The sequence below is a fragment of the Stegastes partitus genome, unplaced genomic scaffold (genome assembly GCF_000690725.1).
Source record: "Stegastes partitus isolate 25-593 unplaced genomic scaffold, Stegastes_partitus-1.0.2 Scaffold906, whole genome shotgun sequence".
Taxonomy (NCBI): domain Eukaryota; kingdom Metazoa; phylum Chordata; class Actinopteri; family Pomacentridae; genus Stegastes; species Stegastes partitus.
In genome coordinates, this window is record NW_007578637.1 from 27304 (window position 1) to 48389 (window position 21086).

General features: G+C 44.9%; 1 protein-coding gene across 2 annotated transcripts in view; it reads right to left on the reverse strand.

The window, feature by feature from the left end:
* mtor (mechanistic target of rapamycin kinase) overlaps nt 1–21086 on the reverse strand; it is a 94693-nt gene continuing 73607 nt past the window's right edge. The window contains exons 37-58 of one of the 2 annotated variants that reach the window (XM_008293719.1): nt 20400–20515; nt 17748–17865; nt 17017–17214; nt 16457–16557; nt 16169–16265; nt 15887–15985; nt 15674–15796; nt 15055–15237; nt 14663–14797; nt 10956–11130; nt 8119–8254; nt 7874–8021; nt 7070–7192; nt 6537–6619; nt 5651–5723; nt 5495–5569; nt 4093–4228; nt 2166–2231; nt 1994–2074; nt 1719–1799; nt 1224–1329; nt 1–533 (exon numbers count right to left, since the gene is read on the reverse strand). In XM_008293719.1, coding sequence (XP_008291941.1) covers nt 518–533; nt 1224–1329; nt 1719–1799; nt 1994–2074; nt 2166–2231; nt 4093–4228; nt 5495–5569; nt 5651–5723; nt 6537–6619; nt 7070–7192; nt 7874–8021; nt 8119–8254; nt 10956–11130; nt 14663–14797; nt 15055–15237; nt 15674–15796; nt 15887–15985; nt 16169–16265; nt 16457–16557; nt 17017–17214; nt 17748–17865; nt 20400–20515 — 2469 coding nt within the window. In that variant the 3' untranslated portion in view covers nt 1–517. Of the gene's footprint in view, nt 534–1223; nt 1330–1718; nt 1800–1993; nt 2075–2165; nt 2232–4092; nt 4229–5494; nt 5570–5650; nt 5724–6536; nt 6620–7069; nt 7193–7873; nt 8022–8118; nt 8255–10955; nt 11131–14662; nt 14798–15054; nt 15238–15673; nt 15797–15886; nt 15986–16168; nt 16266–16456; nt 16558–16968; nt 17215–17747; nt 17866–20399; nt 20516–21086 lie in introns of both variants that reach the window. The other variant, XM_008293718.1, reaches the window with a different exon arrangement.

The window sequence follows — 21086 nt, forward strand, 5'->3', positions numbered from 1 at the left end:
TGTTTACAGGCTTTAATGGCACACAAATGCCCATACAGTACATCATGATCATTACAAATCAAATCTGCTCGGCTGAGTTTCCTTCGAAGAATGTTTCAGTTAGTAAAAGGCATTACGATCTGATGGAAGTTTGTCACATTAATACACAACGATGGGACAGACGGGTGGGATTGTAAGAAGCATACAGTGCACGTGTAATAAGAAATGTCATAAGTTATTACAATATGGCCGCTGTAGAAAGCTTTTAGCAAGTGATTATGATGCAAAACAAAATTAAGTCATCATCTGAAGCAATGACCACAATTATAGTTAAATTATAGTAATCAGGTAAAAACTCTTTCTCACAAGCTTCAGACGTGCCGCTGGTCAACGGTACACCTCTACAACAGCAAAGTAGAAAAACAAACAACAAAAACAACTTTCCAAAGGCTCCGCGCTGCTGCTTCAGGACTTTTTTCAGTGGATTTGAGTTGAGTGTTCCTTCGTAGTTTGTCCGTCGGCTGAACGAGAACGCTCCTCACCAGAACGGACACCTGGAGAAAAAAAAAAGGTTCAAGTCAAACACAGGTAGGATAGCAAACATGGGCGACTACATCTGTTTGGCATCACTGGGCAGGCCTTTGAAACTTCTGCACCTGGGCTCTGGTTCCAGGTTTGGGAACACTGGAGTCTGGGACATTGGATTTAAGGGCTCACACAGCGAGGTTTAGAAATCAGGCTGCATCACACACGTGAAGGAGAAACTATGACAGATATTCTCCACATGATTGGATTTGAATGAGATTATTGAGCCAGAGGGAGCAGCCGTGGGGCAGAGCAGCGCCTCATATGACCTCCAGGGGAAGCAGATGTAGACAAAATGGAAACTGTGGTGCAGAAAGTTGCTGATAACATCAGTGAGAAACAACAAAAGCAGAAGACTATGGTTGGGAAAGTGCAGCCAACGTGGGTAACAGCCAGCATCTCTAGTGTTGGTGTAGAATGTGGTGGTGAATGGAGGGTCAGGAGGGACCACTAATAAACCCAATGTTGGCTTTTAGCTGGTCTGGCAGCAGGGCCTTAGAACAGAGAGGGGAGAGCCAAGAGAGCAGGACTGGATAGTTAGAAATTCTGTCTTTTTTTATTATTAATATCATTATTTTTTTTGCCCTCAAATTTCTGCAACTTCCAGTAAGACTTGAGGCCTTCTTGCATCACTGCTCTGACTAAAGCAGAGTACTGACCATCCGATGTAACACTGGCACAGGTTTTCGTGCGACGTGGCTTGCTTGATGAGGAGCTCGACTTGTGTTGGCACATCCAGCGTCTCGTCGTGGGAAAAGTCTCGTCCTGTAGGGAACAAACTCTCGTCACAACACTTCACTCGTAAGACTTCGATCGTCAGAACTCGAGAATTTCATCAGAAACACCGACGTCTTTTTAGGACAACGCAACATCTGCAGACACCTTTCCTCTAGCGCGCTAACCTGCAGTTTAACAATGTGGTTATTGATAGTATGAGTCATCCTGGACATTTTCTTTACAATTATTGTTTATGGTTTTTATCATGCACTTATTTCACAATAAAGACTTTTAATTGTGCACATGTAGGGCGAGTGACGGGGCGAACAGGTTCTCTGGATTTGCTGGATGAATTTGCTCGTGGATAAGAACTCAAACTTTTTGTCGTCACGTGACCTCGTTCGTAGCTCGCTGCTGCTCGTTACTGAAGAACTCACCAGTAAGTTTGTCCCGGACTCTGTTGATGATCTGAATAGCTTTCTTGTTCAGTGCCTCAGGCTGCACCAACCCATCTCCAACTGCAACAACACAAACAGGCTGGTGTCAACAACAACAACAACAACTCCTGACAACTTCAGAAAAACAAACCGTGCTCCTGCTGCACCGAGTCTCTTTGCAGCTGAAGTAGATCATGATAGCACGGCAGTCGCGCCGATCATTTACGACAGCAAGAGAGCTGGTTGTGGAAGGACTACGTGAGCTGGTAACTCACTGAAGGAGTGGATGGATTCAGGCACCGTGGTCCCTGGTTTCTTGTGCGTGGTCTCTCCGAGGTCTATCCCCTCGAGGGCCTCTGCAGACAGTAACACACAGTCACACATTCAAACCAGGATTTGCATGGTTAGGTTCCAGACTAGAAGCAGCAGTTTGTGCTGTGGACTGACCCACTGACTGTCCGGCGGTGTACGAGTCCGTCCGGGTGCGTGAGCGCTTGTTGCCTTTGGTGTTGGCTGTGGAGGAGACAGAAGCATTTTCCATGACATGACATTTTATGTTCGTCATTTTTAAAGTGCTCCTTTTCCGTTCTGCACACATCAAGAACAAACACGACTCTGACCTTTCTGAAAGCAGAAAAGCTTTTTTAACCACTCACATGCAAAAAGTTGGATCCCAGATTTTATCACCCAACAGGTAGGTTTCCTGCTAGATTAAGAAGATGCTCATGAACAGAGTCCTCTACTGCTGCTGATGAGCAGCACTAATGAGCTTCTAACTAATGCACCCTGAAGTGGCAGAAACCAGAAATCATCCAAAACTGTTTAACTCTGAACCTCCAGATCCACCAGGAGGGGACTGAATGCATGTTGTCTAGTAAAACAAATCTCCAAAACTACAAATTCATCAGAGTCAGAAATTGTGAAAACAAAAACAAGTGTTACATCTTCCCCCGGTTACATGAGGTGGATAATGAATGTCAACAGAAGGGGAAGAGGACGCCTGCAGGTCTTCATTGATGCATCAACGCACCAGCAGAGCATTCTGGGACGTGTAGTATTAGTGGTGCATAGGCCAGCTCTGATAAATATCTGATATTATCTCGTCGGCCAAAATTAATGACAGGCCTGAGTTTGACACCTGTGGTTTAGAAGGTTAATGAAAAAATAAATATCTGCAGATTCCTTGATGATTATCAATTATTCTAATCAAAACTCAAAAGAATGAACGTGAGATACAGTCGTGACTCAATAATCCAACACTGAATGTAAAACCTTCTTTATGTCGGATAGCAAGGCTGTCGGATTGTCAAGACGGAGGTCCAGATACAAGGAGGGCTTGATGCCGGAAGACTCATTAGTTGTTAATTATTGTTCATAGTTGTTATAATAACTAGTAGGACTGGACCCAATAGAACTTTCTGCTCTCTGGATGTTCAGGCCCAATTAATGATGAATATCAGAATATTCGGTTCGGTCAGGGGACACTTCCACTCCGGGGCAGCGCTCTGACGGGGTGGAAGTGTCCAGAACACACAGGCAGTACTTGGCTGCTGATGCTAGTTTAGTTAGCGCTCACACTTCTGTTTCCTCCATCGGTGGCGGCGGGGGAGTGGCAGATACGCTCCACCGTTACCATCCATGTTTACTTCCATAAACACTGAGCACGCTCGCTGCGTGTGACGTCGTCGTGTCCTCTTCTGCGCATGCGGGACACTTTTGGCTCGTATGAAGTTCACACAGCAGATCACATACAAGTCGCATTGAAGTGGAAACGTGAAGGAAGTCACAAAGAAATCCTCATTGAGCATCAAGTCCTGCAGTGTGAACGTAGCCAATCTGTGGGATTGTTCAGTCAGATAATACGCCGTCATCCTGATTGGTGACATTAAATGTCATGTCGGAGTCAGAATCCAAGGCTGTCGCTATGTTAAGGCTGTTTTTATGGGTTCTGTTGGTTTTTCCTAAAAACCTGTCGGATAGCAGGTTTAGGATTGTTACGGGTCGATTATCGAGTCACGACTGTAAAATGAAACTGATGGATTTTTCTGTTGTTGATTAAACGTCCTGCTGAAGGTCACCTTTATCCACTTTGTTCAATTCAACTGAATCAATGACTTCTAGATGTCTGCACCACTTCTTTAACCAGTTGGTCTATTTTCTCCAAAATGCAAACCAACAGAAATCCAATACTGTCTGATGTGATTAAAATTAACGCTGCGTACTCTTTCAGTTTCAGCTGTGAGACGAGTAATCCCTGCTGACCTTCACTAGTTCACTGTTACTGTCATGTTCTCTGTGTTGGTTATTTCAGGATGAACCATGTAACTGGTCCATCAGCTGATGTCCTGAATGTTAGAAGCTGATGACGCCTTACTGTCCATGAGCCTCCAGTTGAGCAACGGGTCGTAGACGAAGGCCTCCAGCACGGCCATGACGCTGTCCCTGTGCTCCCTCAGCACCTCCATCACCGTGTGGCAGGTGATCCTGTAGTTACCATCCAGGCCCGTCACCTGACACACAACCAGACACAAACATCACTGACAAGGAAAAAAACCTTTCACACGATCAGATAACTACGTTTCTGTCTAGTGTTTGTAGATTAAACTCTCACTTGTCCTTATACTGTGTCCTTCAATTGTTCAATTCAAAATACCAGAAATGGTTAATTTCACCACGACTTTATCGTCCCTGATTCTAGCCCTTTTGTAAACAGGTTGTTTCAGGGTCTGTAGTTTGAAATATAGCTGCCGTCCATGCCTTCGTGAGGAAGAAGACTCTCTCTGTGATCGATGGCATGACAGTCGACACAGACGTGAAGGAATGACGTGCATCCAGTGGTTTATATTGCTTGTAATTTTTTTCTCTGAACATCTGTCACATCTGTCAGACAGCATCGGGGTTACAAAATCAGTATTTCAATGGTTCAGACTGACGGTTAGGAAATGCCTCTGAAGTAACTGCAGGTTAACGTGATGTCATAATTGGCTGCATTTCAGGCAGCATGAGTCAAAGTATGCAAATTAGAACAGCATGACTGGGAATTATTAAAATGCAGTGAAGACGGGGAGGAGGACAGAAGCAAACGGATGTAAATCCCGGCTGAGCACAGCAGGTGACATGAAACCCACAGCGACCCACCCAGTCCTTGTTTACTGGTTGTGTAAAGTTTCTGAAGAGCTCTGACATGTGGCTGTACCATCAACACTAATGTTAGCTAAAGTAGCTTCACAATGTGCTAACACTGAGGATCGCCATCAACAATAAACACAATCTTTAGTTCCTCAGATGCTGGGAGTGCAAGAACACTCTCAGGTTCACTCTTAAAGCATGCAGGACCTTAAACAGCCCTTAATGTAGTTAGTAATTAAAAGCAGGAACCAGTGTGGGCTTATTGGGGTTTAGTGGAGGAACAGAACATTTCTAGAACTTTTCCAACAGCTTACGAGATGAGACAGCTTAGACCTCTTCTATTTCTTGCTGCCTTCATGTTTAATTCCTTTTGTTGTTTGCTCAGTGAGGTACAATGAGCCACGGCTTCTGATAAAACCCTGCACACTTGACAGAGAGTGATCACTATTTCTATTAAAACACAGAAGGAGCTCAGACAGCATTTAATGGAAGTCCAGTAGAAGAATATTTGCAGTGTTTTACACTTGAATCATTTGTAAAAATAAGAAGCTGCTGAAGAGAATTTCCTGCGACAGACTTTTGGACTTTTCAGCACAGAGTGATACGTACGTTTCTACTGTCTCATAAAGCACAGCGGAGTCACATACCTCCATTGCGTTGGTCAGCATCCTCGTCAGTCGGAACGGGATCTTTTCAGGGAACTTTTCTCTGGTCATGGCCACCTAGTGAAGGTCGATATGAGGATCAGTGTCATAACCAAACACCCCTGATGATAACATATAGAGAAAAAAATCTCTGCTTACCTCAAAACAATCTCCAAAGTCAATGTGGAGGATCTTGCCGCTTAATCGGTCCAACATCAAGTTGGATGGATGCCTGCGGGTAGAAACATCATCTTCTGATTTAGGATTCTTATTCATATTTTGTAGTATAAATATATACAGTGGAAACCAAGAGTTTACATACACTAAATGAAAAATAAAAACTTCACTGTTTCAGGTCAGTCAGGATCACCAACATTATTTCTATTTGCTAAACGCCAGAATAACGAGAGAGAGAGTGTTTTATTAGTTTCTTCAGTGTCAGAAGTTTACATCCACTAAGATGCCTTCAAACCATTTGGGAAAGCCCAGATGATGATGTCACGGCTTTGGTAGCTTTTGATTGGTTAACTGGAGGCACACCTGTGGATGTATTTTAAGGCACACCTCTACCACATCTAAAGAACCCAGCCAAGATATCAGGAGGAGAACTGTGGACCTCCACCAGTCTGGTCCATCCTTGGGTACAACTTCCAGATGGCTGAAGGTTCCACATTCATCTGTTCAGACAGTTCTATCAAGTAGAACCACCATGGGAATGTCCAGCCATCATAGGCTCAGGAAGGAGACGGTTCTGCGTCCCAGGGATGAAGTGTTCTGGTTGAAATGTGCGAATCAACTCTCATTATTCTGGTGTTTAGCAAATAGAAATAATGTTGGTGATCCTGACTGACCTGAAACAGGAAAAGTTTAGTCTGATTTAATGTCAGAATGAGAAAAAAAAGGTTTTATGTCTTTGTATGTAAACTTCTGGTTTCAACTGTGTATACATATAATATAACTAATGTGTAATATTGTAGTTTTATTCTAACAATCTATTCAGAATAATGTCTAAGTGTGACTTCAGTCTTTTAGATGAGGAGCTTACCTGTCACCCAACCCCAGGATGTAGCCCACCATAGACATCACAGCTAAGGAGCGGGTGTAGTTGGTCCTTCTGTCGAACCACACCTGGAGGAGAAACCACATAATCAGAAACGAGTCATTACAGCAGAATATTGTGGAAAACGGAACAGAAATCTCCGGCAGGATAAAAACATCTTTACAAACACCTGAACATGTAGAACATCAGGTAAACAAAGTGCTAATGTTCCTCAAAACTGATTCTCTTTGAAGTTCCATCAATGAAATCCTGAGCGTCAGTACTGCCAAAGTAGGAAAACAACCCAGAAAAACTGTGCTTTAAACTGCATTTTTCTACATAGTCATAAAGGCAACACACTGGACTGAGAACCAGGACAGATCTCCCTGATATCAGCCTTTTCAAAATGACCACCAGCTCATTAGCAACATGTGATCTTATTGGGATCATTTTACACATTATCTGTTCTATAATCGAGCACCGTTGACCCTCCATCATCCTTCCCACCGCTGACGGAGCGACACCGTGGAGCGCCTCACCTCAGAGCTGGGGCTCTTGAGCCACAGGAGCTTGGCCAGGTCGTCTCCGGCCGTGTTGTTCACAGCGTGTTCAAACACCTCCACCTTCTCCATCAGCGTCAGGTGGTCGTAGTCTGGGGCCATCTGAAATACACGGTCGAAATTCTTTAACTCCTTTCCAATCCCCAGTTAAACAAAGAAATTGTGATTCATAAAACGTCCGTCTGCTCAGCAATTAGGAATCTATCGTCTTATACAATATTCTGATAAATGCTGAGGGCCTGGTGCTGTATGTCACACCTTTTGAAATATTTTCTTTATTTTTTACTTGGATGTCTTGACAGAAATCTTTATCCTGTACGTCTACAGAAAGTGTTGACACTCCCACTACTCTCTAAAGGGAACTCATAAGGCGATAAAGAGGGCCTCAGTCATCAACACTGTGTTTGTGCTGTAATATGAACCAACTTCAAACTTGATATGAGCACATCCCAGTGTAGGAAAGTCGTTGATTCTTAAGTTTCCAGTGATATAAACAGGGGAGCTCCCCGCAAATAACCAGAAAGCTTCTCCTTTACATTTGTTTAAGGTAAGAAACAGAGGGACGATTTTATATGAAAATAACAAATTTCATGGATCAGACACTATTGGCATAAAAAGATAATTAACACGGGAGCACATGAATCTATATTTAATATTTAATAAGACAGCACGTTTAAATTCCATCTCGTAACTGCGTCTTGATGCTACAAAACTTTCCAAACTGAGAAAACGGAGCTCCGACGATGGAAACAAACACTGCTGCTGCCACGTCTGCTTCCTCACCCTGAGCATGATGCGATGTTCAATGTTGAGCAAAATCTTCTTCTTCTCTCTGTAGTCTCTGATGAGGGCGTGCAGGGTGTCACAGTGGGGCACCCAGCCAATCAGGCCTGAGTTGGTGGACAGGGGGATGACCGCGTAGCGCTGAATGCTGATGGATTCAACACACACATAGACACACACAGAGGTGTAAAACTTTCTGTCCCTTTGAGTTGTGAGTGAGGACGTGACCTAGAACGTGCGTCTACCTGAGATTCTTGCGCAAGGACGCGGGGTCGTTGGCCAGCAGCGTGTTGACCAGACCGAACAGCTGCATGACTCTCTCGTCCTGCCTCAGGTCCTCGTGGCCCTTCAACAGGAACATGAACTCGTGGCCGTTGCTACCTGCAGATGGGAAAACACAACGCTGATGCACCGCTCAAAGGAAGTTGAATCATTCTCTAAAAAAGAAGTCGTCATCTGGTTGGATTTGGCAGGACCGGCTTCCCTCCAGGGGGCTCTCCTGCTGTTCTGCAGCTGCATCTCCATTAGCGTCTCTTAAAGTAGTGTTAGGTAAGGCGATAAATAACTTCATACATGCTCCACAGTCCTGACGTTAAAACTACTGACCAGTGACGCGCAGAACACTGAGCACAGATCTACCAATAATAATTACTTTTCTGCTGATTAATCCGTCACTAACTTTAACAACTGGTCACATAATAGTCAGTTTGTGGATTTCCCAGCACAGCCATTATCTGTAAGTGAGTTTGAGGACCTGTGGTTTTAAAAGCAGGACTTCAGCTGTGCAGAGGAGCAGCTTGGTTACCATGTAGTCCTCATGCTTTAGTCAGTGTTTAATATTTACTCCATCGTGTGACAACAGAAACAGAAATAATGTGTAAACGAGAACTGCTTCGTGGGGATTTGACTGTATTATAATGTAGTAAAACACATGTGACGGAGCAGCAGAGAAGCAAACAGCTGGAGCCAAAACTGAATGACACCCGGTGATATGAAAAAAACATTGATTTGTCAGAAAATATCGACGTCAGTTCACTTTTGTCCGACAATTAGACCGACTGCGGCAGCTCCAACTGATTATCTGGTGACAGTGTTATGCTGGGAAGCCTTGAGTTCTCACATTCATGTGGACGTTGTTTTGACATTCTTGTGTATTTTACTCTTTTAATTTTCATTTTATCTTACATCAGGCCTTTTATACTTTCAAGTTTTTAGTTTTTAACTCCAGTGTTTCCTTAGGGGGGTCCTCCACACTGGGGGCTGTCTGCGGGCCCCTTCAGCCCGGCTAGATGAGGGGCTCCCCACCTCGGTGTGGGGGTCCGGGTGCCGGCGCCCCCAGTGGTCATGGTCTGCGACGCCTCCTGGTGTGGACGGCCCCAATGGTGACGTTTTCCATGAGCCTAGGTGCCATACCTCCCTACGGTCAGTGGTGAGAGTGTGTGTGTGTGTGTGGGTGTGTGTGTATGTGTGTACATGGAGGGTTGGGGGGGACGGGTTTTCTTGTCTTTTTTTCTGTTTTCCTTCTTTGATAATGTTTTTAATGTTGTAAAGCACTTTGTGTTGCTCTTATGTATGAGAAGTGCTGCATAAATAAAGTTTGATTTGATTTGATGTACCATCCACCTAAACACTGTGGCAGGATAGGCACTGGTTTGTCCATCCCATCCATCCATCATCTATACACCGCTTAATCCTCACTAGGGTCATGGGGGGCTAGAGTCTATCCCAGCTGACTCAGGGTGAAGGCAAGTTCACCTGGACAGGTAACCAGTCTATCACAGGGCTACACTTAGAGACAGACAACCAAGCACACTCACATTCACACCTACGGACAATTTACAATCACCAATTAACCTCAGCATGTTTCTGGACTGTGGGAAGAAGCCGGAGAACCCGGAGAGAACCCACGCTGCACGGGGAGAACATGGAGACTCCACACAGAAAGATCCCGGGTGTCCTCACTGGGACGTGAACCGGTGACCTTCTAGCTGCGAGGTGATGGTTTGTGTAAAACAGGCTTTGTCCCAGTAATCCCCTGCCTCGTGGTCACCCTTCGGTTCGGAGCGGCACTCAAAAAAGGTTGTGTATTATACAGCAGAGAAAAGCTTTTTCCCATCAATTCTCGTTGAGTGGAAAACATGTCTGTATGCATACAGGCACTGGAGGAACTGTGACATCATCTCAGTCCTCTTAAATGGAATTAAGTTTTCCGGATGACAGTATTCAACCAATCTGAAGCGCAGCTGACGTCACTTATCTAATTGCTCCACTACTTCACCAACAGTGTAGCTGCCATAGTGCCTTCGATGCAGTAAACTGATCCTTGCAGTGGAAAGAGTAAAACAAAGTCCCTGCTCCATCCTGAATCCACCTCTAATGACAATCCCAGAAAGCAATGTGTTGCGTGCCACTAGGGGGACAAAGCAGCGACGGTAAATCTAAGGCGCCTGCAGTGGGTGACAGGTCTTAATCTGAAGTCCTGCTCCAGAGGTCAGTTGATTTATTGGCTATCATCTTTTACAGAGTGTGTTGTGTAACACTGATGGGATACATCAGAACAAGGTGTCGCATTGTCCAGCGAAAAAGTGTGAAGCAGAGTGGACCGCTTGTGATTGATAATGTGCGAATTTGGCTTCGAGACAAGGTGACTTTATGGTGCTGTGCCATTTCAGAAGTACTTCACCATCATATTTCATATCATACAGCAGAGCAGGGCACAAAGTGTCAGACTTATTTATATCTGTGTTCAGTTTAATGCCAATGAACAGTGCTGGGAGGGGTCCTGACATATTGATCTGTGTATTTCTCTGAGGACACAGAAGGAAAAAAACATGACTACTGGCCGCTGAGCCTGGAATTTATTTTTGCATTCAGCGTATTGCTGGTTTCTGTTGGTCAGGAAGTTTTAGTATTAGCCGTGGCCTTGGAGCCGTTTATTGTTCTGATAAAGGTTCTATTAATACTGGATTTTCTCTAATGTGATGGCCGATGCCGACTGGAAGCACACAACCAGAGATATTATTTAATCTATTTTCTTAATGCAACGGGCCACGAGGCCAGCGCAGCTTTCTTCACATCTTACCCATGATGGTGAGCTTGCGTGGGCGCTGCTTGGAGGTGATGACCTGCAGGGAGGGGGCGATGGACTGGATGCGTATGATAGGCTGGTTGGGGTCGTAGGTGCCAGGCACAGCGAGCTCCAGGTCCCGACACATCAGCAGCTTAGGAGACACGTACTGCAGCTCCAGGGAGGTCAGCTGTGGGGGGAAAGTGGAAGAGGTGCGAATGTAGCGCAGGAAGAGAAAATGTGTTTTCAGTCTGTTGTGTGCAAAAGCTATATTGACCCAACAGCGTCTGCCAACAGCGCCTAAAGCACATTGAACCAGACACTGGCTCATACCCAAGACATGGTTTTTATCTTTAAAAAAACAGTTGTTTATGCACAATCTTTTCTAAATTACTCTGGAACATTTCACTTTCTAAATGCATTTGCTGCTTGTCAGCATTCAGCCATTAGTCACTGCATCACATCTGAGTCGAGCAGATTATTTGAAGGCCTTCATGGTTCAATTCTGAATGCTGATATCTGGTTACCACGTACGGCTGCAGCCCCGGCCTGCTCTGGATGTGCTGCAATGCATGAATCCTGGAGTGGGTTTATTTCTATGTTAATGCCCTGTGGGGGAACATTTGCTCTGCTCCCAGCATGTTATTATGTGGCTGTGGATTTCATGCTGCGTGCTGTAATGTCCCAGCAGGGGGGGCGTCCCCAAGAGCAGGCCCATGCTACGACGTCAAATAGCATCGCCGTCTCCATTTGTTATGTGAAGTGAGAGCTGCTGACAGAACTATTTTTAATGTCACTCTTCAACAACGTGATGATAGCTGTGAGGAATGACATCCATCAGTTCAATCTCATCTCCAAGCATCCAGGAAAGTTTGTAGCCGTGATGCTGTAACCAAAGTGCTTTATAACTGACCGCAAACAGCTTCACAAGTGAAAACAAATGATCTGGCTTCACTTACGCAGTGTTTATATATAATAATAGAATATCCTATATGCAGGGTTTGATATGTAAAAAGCAAAGGCAACTACTGAATTATTAAGACACTGAAATCTCCGATGAGGAAAAAGGAGTTGAGCTGTATTTTTGGAAGATGCTGAAAGAGTTGCAGAGATTCAGAAACAGCCGTTCTTTGTGACAGCTGTGTATAAGGCTGAACAACGCTCCTGTCTGTGAAAGCTAAGAGACAGGTCAGGACTAGACGAATTAAAGCAGGGGTGCCCAATCCTGGTCCTCGAGAGCCCCTATCCAGCATGTTTTAGATGTTTCCAACACACCTGATTCAAACGATCAGGATCGTTATCAGGCTTCTGCAGAGCTTGATGATGAGCTGCTCATTTGAATCAGGTGTGTTGGAAGAGGGAAACATCTAAAACATGCAGGATAGGGGCTCTCGAGGACCAGGATTGGACACCCCTGAACTAAAGTAGCTGCAGCTTGTAGAGTCCATGTCACAAAAACCTTCTCCTGTTGTGTGAATTTACCTGATATCACAACGTCATATCACTCTTGTTGCTAAACTGGATATGACAACAAAAGGAGGGATTACTCTTGGACCTCCATGATCACCATCTTTCCACACTACTTCTGGCATGTTGTTGAATAACTTCAACCAGTAAAACAAATCCCTGGTTTCTTCATATTTATCCCGTCGATTGATCTGCTGGCTGAAACACAGTGACCATGTGTGCAGCATTTCTTCTCCTTAATGACACTTCACATGACCACGAAGTGCAAAATATATCCCATCGCATCAGATGAGAGACTAGAATGGAAGTGGTGGGATGTCAGCTCGAATTTCTGCAGGAGCCATGCAGACGTGCTGCTTCAGCAAACTCTTTTCAACCTCATTTCTCTGATTTACATATGTTAGCATAGATAAAGAGTCATTGGTTTAGGCTGGAGTGCCTGTTTTCTTGGCTAGATATCGTCTAGAAAGCTTTCATACAGAGCGCTGAACAGATTTATGACACCACAGGTCATGAAAACGAGAAAACACAAATATTTTAGAAAACTTTCACAATCTATTTAATAACAAAAAAATGTTGTTGTTATTTATTTGGCAAATAACAAACTGAAACAACTAAATAGTCCCTTTTTACACATAATACCCAAAAATCTTCCTCCTCTGGCCTTGATATCAGCTGCATTCTTGCTGTCATTCTTTTCTTTTGTTATTGAGTTCCAAACAGTTTCTAGCTGTTCCCACGTCTGTGAAGACTCTCAGTCATCCAGGTTTTGGTTATTCTCATAGTTCAATCATAGCAACTGGACTTGCTTGAGTTTCTTGAAGATGTTTGGTGATGGTCATTGTCAAACTGGAAAGACCATCCCTCAACAGAGGTGGAGGTCTGAGGCATCACCTCTCACCTGTTTACAACTCAGTCTGAAGATCTCTCCCCAGGAAGATGAATCCACATCCACACCTAGCCACAACAAACCCTATCGAACCCCATTGTGTCAGGGGGAGCTCTAACAACTCACATAACGAGGGGGAGGAGCAACAAACCCCCCAAACTTAGTGTTAATGGCTCCTTCAGGATATAAGTGTCTGGAACTCCCAACTAGTCAGTCAGAGCTGATGAAGCCTCTTGGATGAGAGGTGGAACATCTTCAAGGAACTCAAGCAGGTCCAGTTTCTACGATTAATCCACCAGAACAACTGTTGAAGAACACTCTGTCGATACCTCGTCCCAATCCAGTACCATTTATCTAGATATTACACTCTACCAAGTTCATAAAGTTATTAAATTCTAATGTCCAATCCAATGGTTGACAACTGATTAGCTGTTCTTTAATGTTCTGTAGGTGGTCACCAACCTTGCTCTAAAGCTTCAGTAAGCTGTACCTCGTTGTCCTACTCTTTGATACTGGGGACTACGGGCTACCAAGCAACCGACCACCATGACAAAGGTTTCTGTGATGTTTAGAGCCACTTCCCTTTTTATGCATCTGTGTGCAAAAGCTAAGCGGATGCATGCGTGATGGTCGGATCGCCCCTTATGTTGAACAGAGGAAGGAGGAAGTTGTCAGCGAGTTGTCAGAAGGCTCTAGACCTCGAGGTCGCCCAAGACGCTTGCAAGCAAGACATAAAAACCTCTGGGATCAGCGTCCAGTCCTGGGAGACCACCGCTGAGTCAAGAGATTCCTGGAAAGCTGCTGTTGTGAGCGATACAAAACAAGCCGAGATGTCACACAGTGCCCATCTAAGGCGAAAGAGGGAAACACTCAAGTCTTCCCAACAAGATCGAGAGGCCTCCATACACATCTGTTCTTCATGCCAAACAGACTGCCACTCCCGCATCGGCTTGTTTAGCCACGCCAAGAAGCGTCCAAGTGACCGAACACGGTGCAACCCATCGTCTCGCGAGGAGGAAGGAGGCCGACGACGAGCAGCTTCTCACAGATCGTGCTGTAGCAGTGTGTCAGTGATTAATCCTAAGATGTGTCAAGCACGATGGGCTGACATAGATCAGGATGTCTGGAGAATTTAGAACCACCTACTGTGTCTGGGCTCAAAGCTCCTTCAAAGTCCTGCAGCAACTACTTCAGCTACAAGTGTTGATGAATCAGGCTATGGGTGGCTGAGTGTGTCCTTGTATATTCTGGCCTCATAGCAAACATTTGTTTTAAGCAGCAGTGGCACATAATGGCACATGGACAGTTCACACGCTGGTAGCCGTCAGTGCAGTAAGAGATTTACACACACATGCTGACCACTAACCTGGGGCAGCTGTTTGGAGATGCGTCTGAACACGTGGTAATAGAGGTCCCAGGCCTGGGTCAGGTCCTTCACATTTCCAGAGCGCATGTACTTCCTGCACCAGTCCTGAGCCTCCATCAAGTCCCTGCCGTAAGCCTGCAGCATGAAGCGAGACGACACGTGTACTCAGTGAAAGCCAAGGCAATAAACATCAGTTTTCTACTGTGATTAATATATATTTCATTGTGCATTTCTTTTTATTAGCAAAGGCAGATAAAAGGCATTTTAATTCATTTCCAGAGAATGTCAACAACAACAGCAGCTTAAGAAAATAATTTCCAGCCAATATGACAAACTATCCAGCCAATCAGTACTGAGCTCTGAGTTCAGCAGCTTAAGATCCCTGCACAAACCTGGTTAAAGGAGGTCTCTTTGAGGGTCTGTGGTCCCCTTTCCATCATGGCGTGTAGCGGTTCCAGCACAGCAAACATGCCCTTGACGTTGCGCTCGCCAAAGTAAAGACGCGAAGCTTCTTCAAGGCCCTCGTGCCACATCTCGTGCCACAAGATGGCCACTCGGATAAGCTCCTCGCTCACCTGGAGGAAGAAAAACAAAACGGGAAGAGGTCAGACTGGGTTCTGGTATCCCAAACGTCAGGAATGTAAAACATCTAGTATCTGGCAATATGAACATTTTGGATCATTTCATGTTTTCTAGATACAAAACATAAAATTTGCCATTTTTAAAGAAAACAGGAGAACTAATTTAAGCCTCTTAAAGCTTGTGTGATAGCACAGAGACAGACAACATTTCTAACGCTGCAGCTTTTCTGCTTTATTTATTTTACCTGGTGCTGAAAGGCATCGACAGGCATCTATAGATAGGATGGGTGAACAGCATACAAGAATACTAGACCAGCAACACCAGACTAAGCTCCCACTTAACCCTAAGAACCAAACCCTTGGCCTTTTTTCTATATGGATGGAGATGATTATATTGTATAGGTTAATATAAATTATTCAGTGTCTCTACCATCATGGCCTGCTGAACCAGAGTGTTGCAGTGTTCACACATGTTCTTCAGGATCTTGTTGGCAGCGTTGTGGCGGGCGGTGGTGGTGGACTTGGAGGCCACAGTCAGCGGGTAGATCAGAGCCTGGAGGTGAACAGAGAACAATGACAAGGTTTTAATTTAAAACGTGGGTTCTGGTCTATACTGTAAAACAGAATCTCTAAACAGACGTACCTGGGGATGATACCGTCCGATGTCTGTTAGCAGCTGGTGGATGAGACGACCCACCAGGGCTCGGGGGGTGTCGATTCGAGCGATGAGCTGAGGGATCACCTGAACAGGCACAGAGAAAAAACTTGTGAAATCTAAAGCATGGCAACAACACAGAAAGTATTCACAGTAACACCGAACACAGTGGTTTTAAATCTTTACTCAAATCGTCTCACTGTTGCAGGAATCTATCACACTTGTTTATGTTTCGGCTAACGCTACACCAATCGTGTGTTTATGTCTTACCTGTAGCCAGGTGTCTATCTGAATCGTCTTGATGCCCTCCACCAGAGCTTCATTCACCTCAGGCCAGTGACCGTAGTCGAACCACAGAGTCAAAACCCTGAGCAGTTTAAAAACACAGAAACACAGACAGAATCACAATCGTGTCCAATGACCACGGAGTGCATTCAAAATCAGCCACCAGAGGGCGCCCTACCCTCACATAACACATCTGCTGGGTGCACAGGTATATGGTTGCCATTCGGTTGCTTGGGCTATTTACTCGGTGTGCGTTACAGTCATTTAACTCACCTGAGCGTATCCTGCAGGTTGTTTCCTCGAGACAGTGAAATGGATCGGAAGAAGCCTTGAACGGCAGGAACCGTGTACAGGAGCAGCGTCTTGGAGAGGTCCTGCAGAGGGACGGCACGCAACATATGCTTTCAATGCATGACAAGAACAAAAAAAAAAACATATTGAGGAATGTACTGTACCGTGGATGTTTGCTGTGGGTGGGTGTGGTGCGGTCTGGACAGGCTAAAATCCTGAATTTTATTATTACTGGAAACAGCAATAACCGGGCAGACTTTTTGAACGTTCTGAGAATTCAAATAAGAATAATAATACCTCGTCTGGCGTAAGGTCAATGTTCCACTTGTCACCTCAAATGCTTCAGGTTTGTTTTATTGTTTTGTAATTGTAAAGAAAGCAGGAACAAAAAACGTAGTGATGAGTATGTGTGTGTATATTGGGATCTGTAGCTGGTCAGTCATTTTAAACACCACATGGGCCATATAGACTATACTCTAACTGAAGATGTCTACCTTGCTGGGAGAAAAGGGCTGTGAATGCGGATTTCCTGTGGCTCTCACCTCGTTGACCTTCTTCTGGCCAGGTGAGGGCACAGGACTGTGATCGGTGCTGTCCACCTCACTGTCGCTGTTGCTGGCTTCGCTGTTAGCGCTGGCACCGCTGGCGTGTCGCAGCTTCTTCTTCTCATCGCGCCCCTGATTCTGGTGCTTGTAGTGCAGCACGGCCTCAAAATTCATCACAGCCCAGGCGTGCCAGGCCTGCCGACAAGATGGAACACACTGGGTGAAACTGGTTTCCAAGAGCTGTTGACTGGAAAAAACTTCCACATTTATCCATGACGTAATTTATCAGTGTACTGCGGGACAGATATTTCCCAGGGGACTGTAAGGTTTCTGATCCAAACATATGAATCTGATGTTTGCCGTGTTATGCAATGAGCTATTAAGAAACTGAAGGGAGTTGGTGAAGATGGCTGAAGTGTGAGGACATCTCTGTGGCACAAGAAAAACCAGAGACGTCCTTAGCTCCTCCATCTCCTCGTGTCTTTGATGTGTCAGAAGAAGAAGAACCGCAAGCATAACAATCTAATTATCGTAAAGAAATGAGCCGTGCAGACAAAAAAACAAAAGCTGAACAAACCACCGTGTTATGACATGTTTGGCTAAAGCACAATAAAACAGAGAGTCTAGGGTTTCCCCGGAGACACGTCAGTATCCTACACAGCTGGGATTTTACTGCAGACAGAGGGAAGTCAAAAGTGAAAGGTCAGAGTTGAGAGGGAGGGACTGACCTTGTACCAGTTGCGGTCATGCTCTGTTGAGTTGCTGTAATACTGCAGGACTTTGGGGATGGTGCTTTCGTTGATGCCCTGCAGACTGAGCTGCCATTCACCCAGCTTCAAGAAGCATCTGCACGGAGGAAAAGAAAAGACAAAAGATCTGGAGGTTTAGTCTGAAACTTTAACCCAAATTACTCAAAATGTCGTAGTTACACATCACATTTATTTACAGAAATCCTCACACGAGCCTTTTAGTAAATAATACGAATTCAGACATTTTCTGGCATTTAACAGAAAAGATGAAAACTTTTTATAGACCATAAAAGTTCCTGAGATCAGAGGTGAAAGCCATTAACAGAAGCTCTGTAATGGTAACTGACTGCATTAGCAACAGCAAAACAAATGCACGGTCAGGACGAGCCAGAAAGAAACGTCTTCATGAGTTTATAAGCCTGCTCTAGTTGTCATGGCTTATAAAGAGTTGACATTCAGTAAATCCGAAGGCAGTTTATTAAAAAAGGGAGCTGGAAAATGATACAATACTTGTAAATCTTGCAGGCATTTATCAAGAGTATCGCTACCTACGGCAGCAGTGCGTTTGTCTGCTGAAAGATTGTGGGATCACATCTGGAGATTTTCAATTATCCAAACCAATTTTCCTCTTAATCTAACCCGACAGCGAGCTCTGTGGCATCCCCGAGGATCGCCGAGCTCCATCCATCATCCGTAAACAGATGCATGTAGGCGAAAGTCAGGCTGGTTGAGCTTGGCAGGGCAAAGACGCATAATTCACATTGAGCTACACTAAACCCAGCCACTGGCAAGCGCTGTGTTGTCAACTCATCCATCAGTGGTGTGAATACTGTTTGAAGAGCACCTCCAACTAACTGCATTTTGGGATTACGTAATTTCTTCTGGCTGCTTTGGGTTTGGGTTCATTGTGTCCATGCCAAAGTGTCTCCTGCAAAGGATTGAACAGGTTCGAGTTTTGTGGAAGACATGAGGAGGAGGAGGACGGGGGCATCTGGGGACCTCGGATCAACAAGTTTTTGTTGTTGCTGATCCAAAGTAAAGTATCAGTGACATGACAGCAGATTCTTTGTGAGAGACTGGAGGCGTCCATGTGACTGTGTGAATCCAGCATCTCGCTGAGCAGTCCAGGTGTGCTCCATACCACGTAGACGACCTGTATTCACAAAAGTGTGTCAGGATGTCTGGACAGAACCAGTCCTGACTTACTTGATACAGGTGTTTTCCCTCACACGCATTCCACAGACAGCCAGAGTCGCTGTGTGGACGATGCAAGAATGAAAAAAGCCCCTTCTACCTGTTGTCACGTCTGTGTGTTGTCATGTGTGATTTACGAGACAGGAGGATAAGCTGTGTAATGTGCACATGTCCAAATGACACCGCTGTGTGATTTACTGTATGTAGGATTATATGTGCCTGCTCCCGTGTTACACCTCCTGCTTGTTTGGAGTTATCTGACCTACATGAACACTGTGCAGAAAACTCTTCATAAAGTAATCATTATCAGGACATTGAAGTCAGGCTTCAACATCCACTGTGAAGGAGATGCACTCGGCGATAACCACAGGCCACGCGGTGCCATACGTACCGCCAAGAGGATCATATTGAGAAGTTTGAGGTGAGACATTCTGGGAATCTGGGCAGCCTTGAAAACGATCACAGGACGCCAAGTGACTTGTAAAAGGTGTTATGCCAGATTGGGTCATGCTCATGGAAAAGAAGCAGAATGCACTGTACATGACCCTGTGTGTTTACAACATGAGAGCAGGATATACGTGAGGCTACTTTTTCCCTGCTTCAGCATGTTGCTTTGGGTTTTTGCTATCATGCTAGAAAGGGAGTACAGAGACCGGTAATAGTTACAGGTACTGAACAGTGGTGCCACTTATTTTCTATTACCTCTCTATAGAGTCATTACCTGATCTAAACGATAAATTTTCCTCCAACAATGCAATGTGAAACTTAAACTCCAACACTATATATTAAACAAAACATGGTGGATATTTTACAAGCACAGATCAACTAAAGCCACTTCTTGTCTCCTCATTGTGTTGCTCTCTGACTTTGGTAGCAGTTCTGAATCCTCAGCACAGTCTTTAACCTGTGTGTGGTGCAGAGCAGCAGCTTGGATGTAACTGCCGCTAACCTGTAGTCCTAACGAGCCACGTTTCAGTTCAGTCACGGTTTCATGCTTGTTCTGTTGTCTGACAACAGAAACAGAAACGTGTGTAAATGAAAGTAGCTTGTTTGAGAATTCACTACATTAAAGCAGCATATGTGTGCGCAGAGAGCAGCAGAAAAGCAAACAGATGTCGGGCGCTCCGTGCCAAACAGCTACTCTGTGTTTTCTGGTCGGGTGCTGCAGCGATACGCCACCCAAAACCTGCAGAGTATAAATCCCCTTTTCGTTCTGTGATTATTTGAAGTACTCCCATTATTTGAAATTCTTGGGTCTTCAAAGAACTTTTAAACCCAACTGAGTCGGACTCTGTTGCTGCTGCCATCGTCTGAAACTGCAGCACGATCAATGACTGGAGCCGAAATGGAATCCACCCATTCTTCGTTCTATTCTTTGCATTTGTCCTCCATGAAAAACTGCATAAGGTGGTGAGCTGCTTCCACAAAGGGACTGACCTCGCCATCAGTTTGTGGAGCTCCTGCTTGCGTTGATGGTCCTCGGCTGCGATGGCATGTTGGGCTTGTTGCTGCACCCCTTGAACGAAATGCTGCATGTGCTGGAAGGCGTCGATCTGAAAAGACACAGCAGAAATACCAACAGCAAGTAAAGACCTGGTGCCATAAAAAGAAATACGCTGCTCAAAAAAAACATTAGGGGAGCACTTGCATCTCACATCAGAGCCCGATGACTAGTTAAAGATCTTCATTGATATACACTGTGTAGGTCATTGAGAACAAGATGATGTAAGAACAGTCAGTGGAAACCAAAACCATAAACCCACTGAGCGGTGGATTCAAAATCCCACCAAAAATCAAAGTGAAAAATGAAAATCACAGCCTGTTCCAACTCATAATGTAACTCAGTGATGTCGATAGTCCCCTCGTGCCTGTACGCACTCCAGACAACAGCGGATAGTATCCTAGGGGATCTCTTTCTAGACCTGGATCATGGTATCAGTGAGCTCCTGGACAGTCTATGGTGGCAGCGTTGGATGCATCAGTACATAATGTCCCAGAGATGCTCAGATGGATTCAGGTACAGAGAAAACGAGGGCCAGTCGTACGAGGCTGGGAACCATGAGGAGGCCAGGACCCACTGCACCGGTCCGATGATGGTTCTGAGGACTTTATACTGATGCCTAA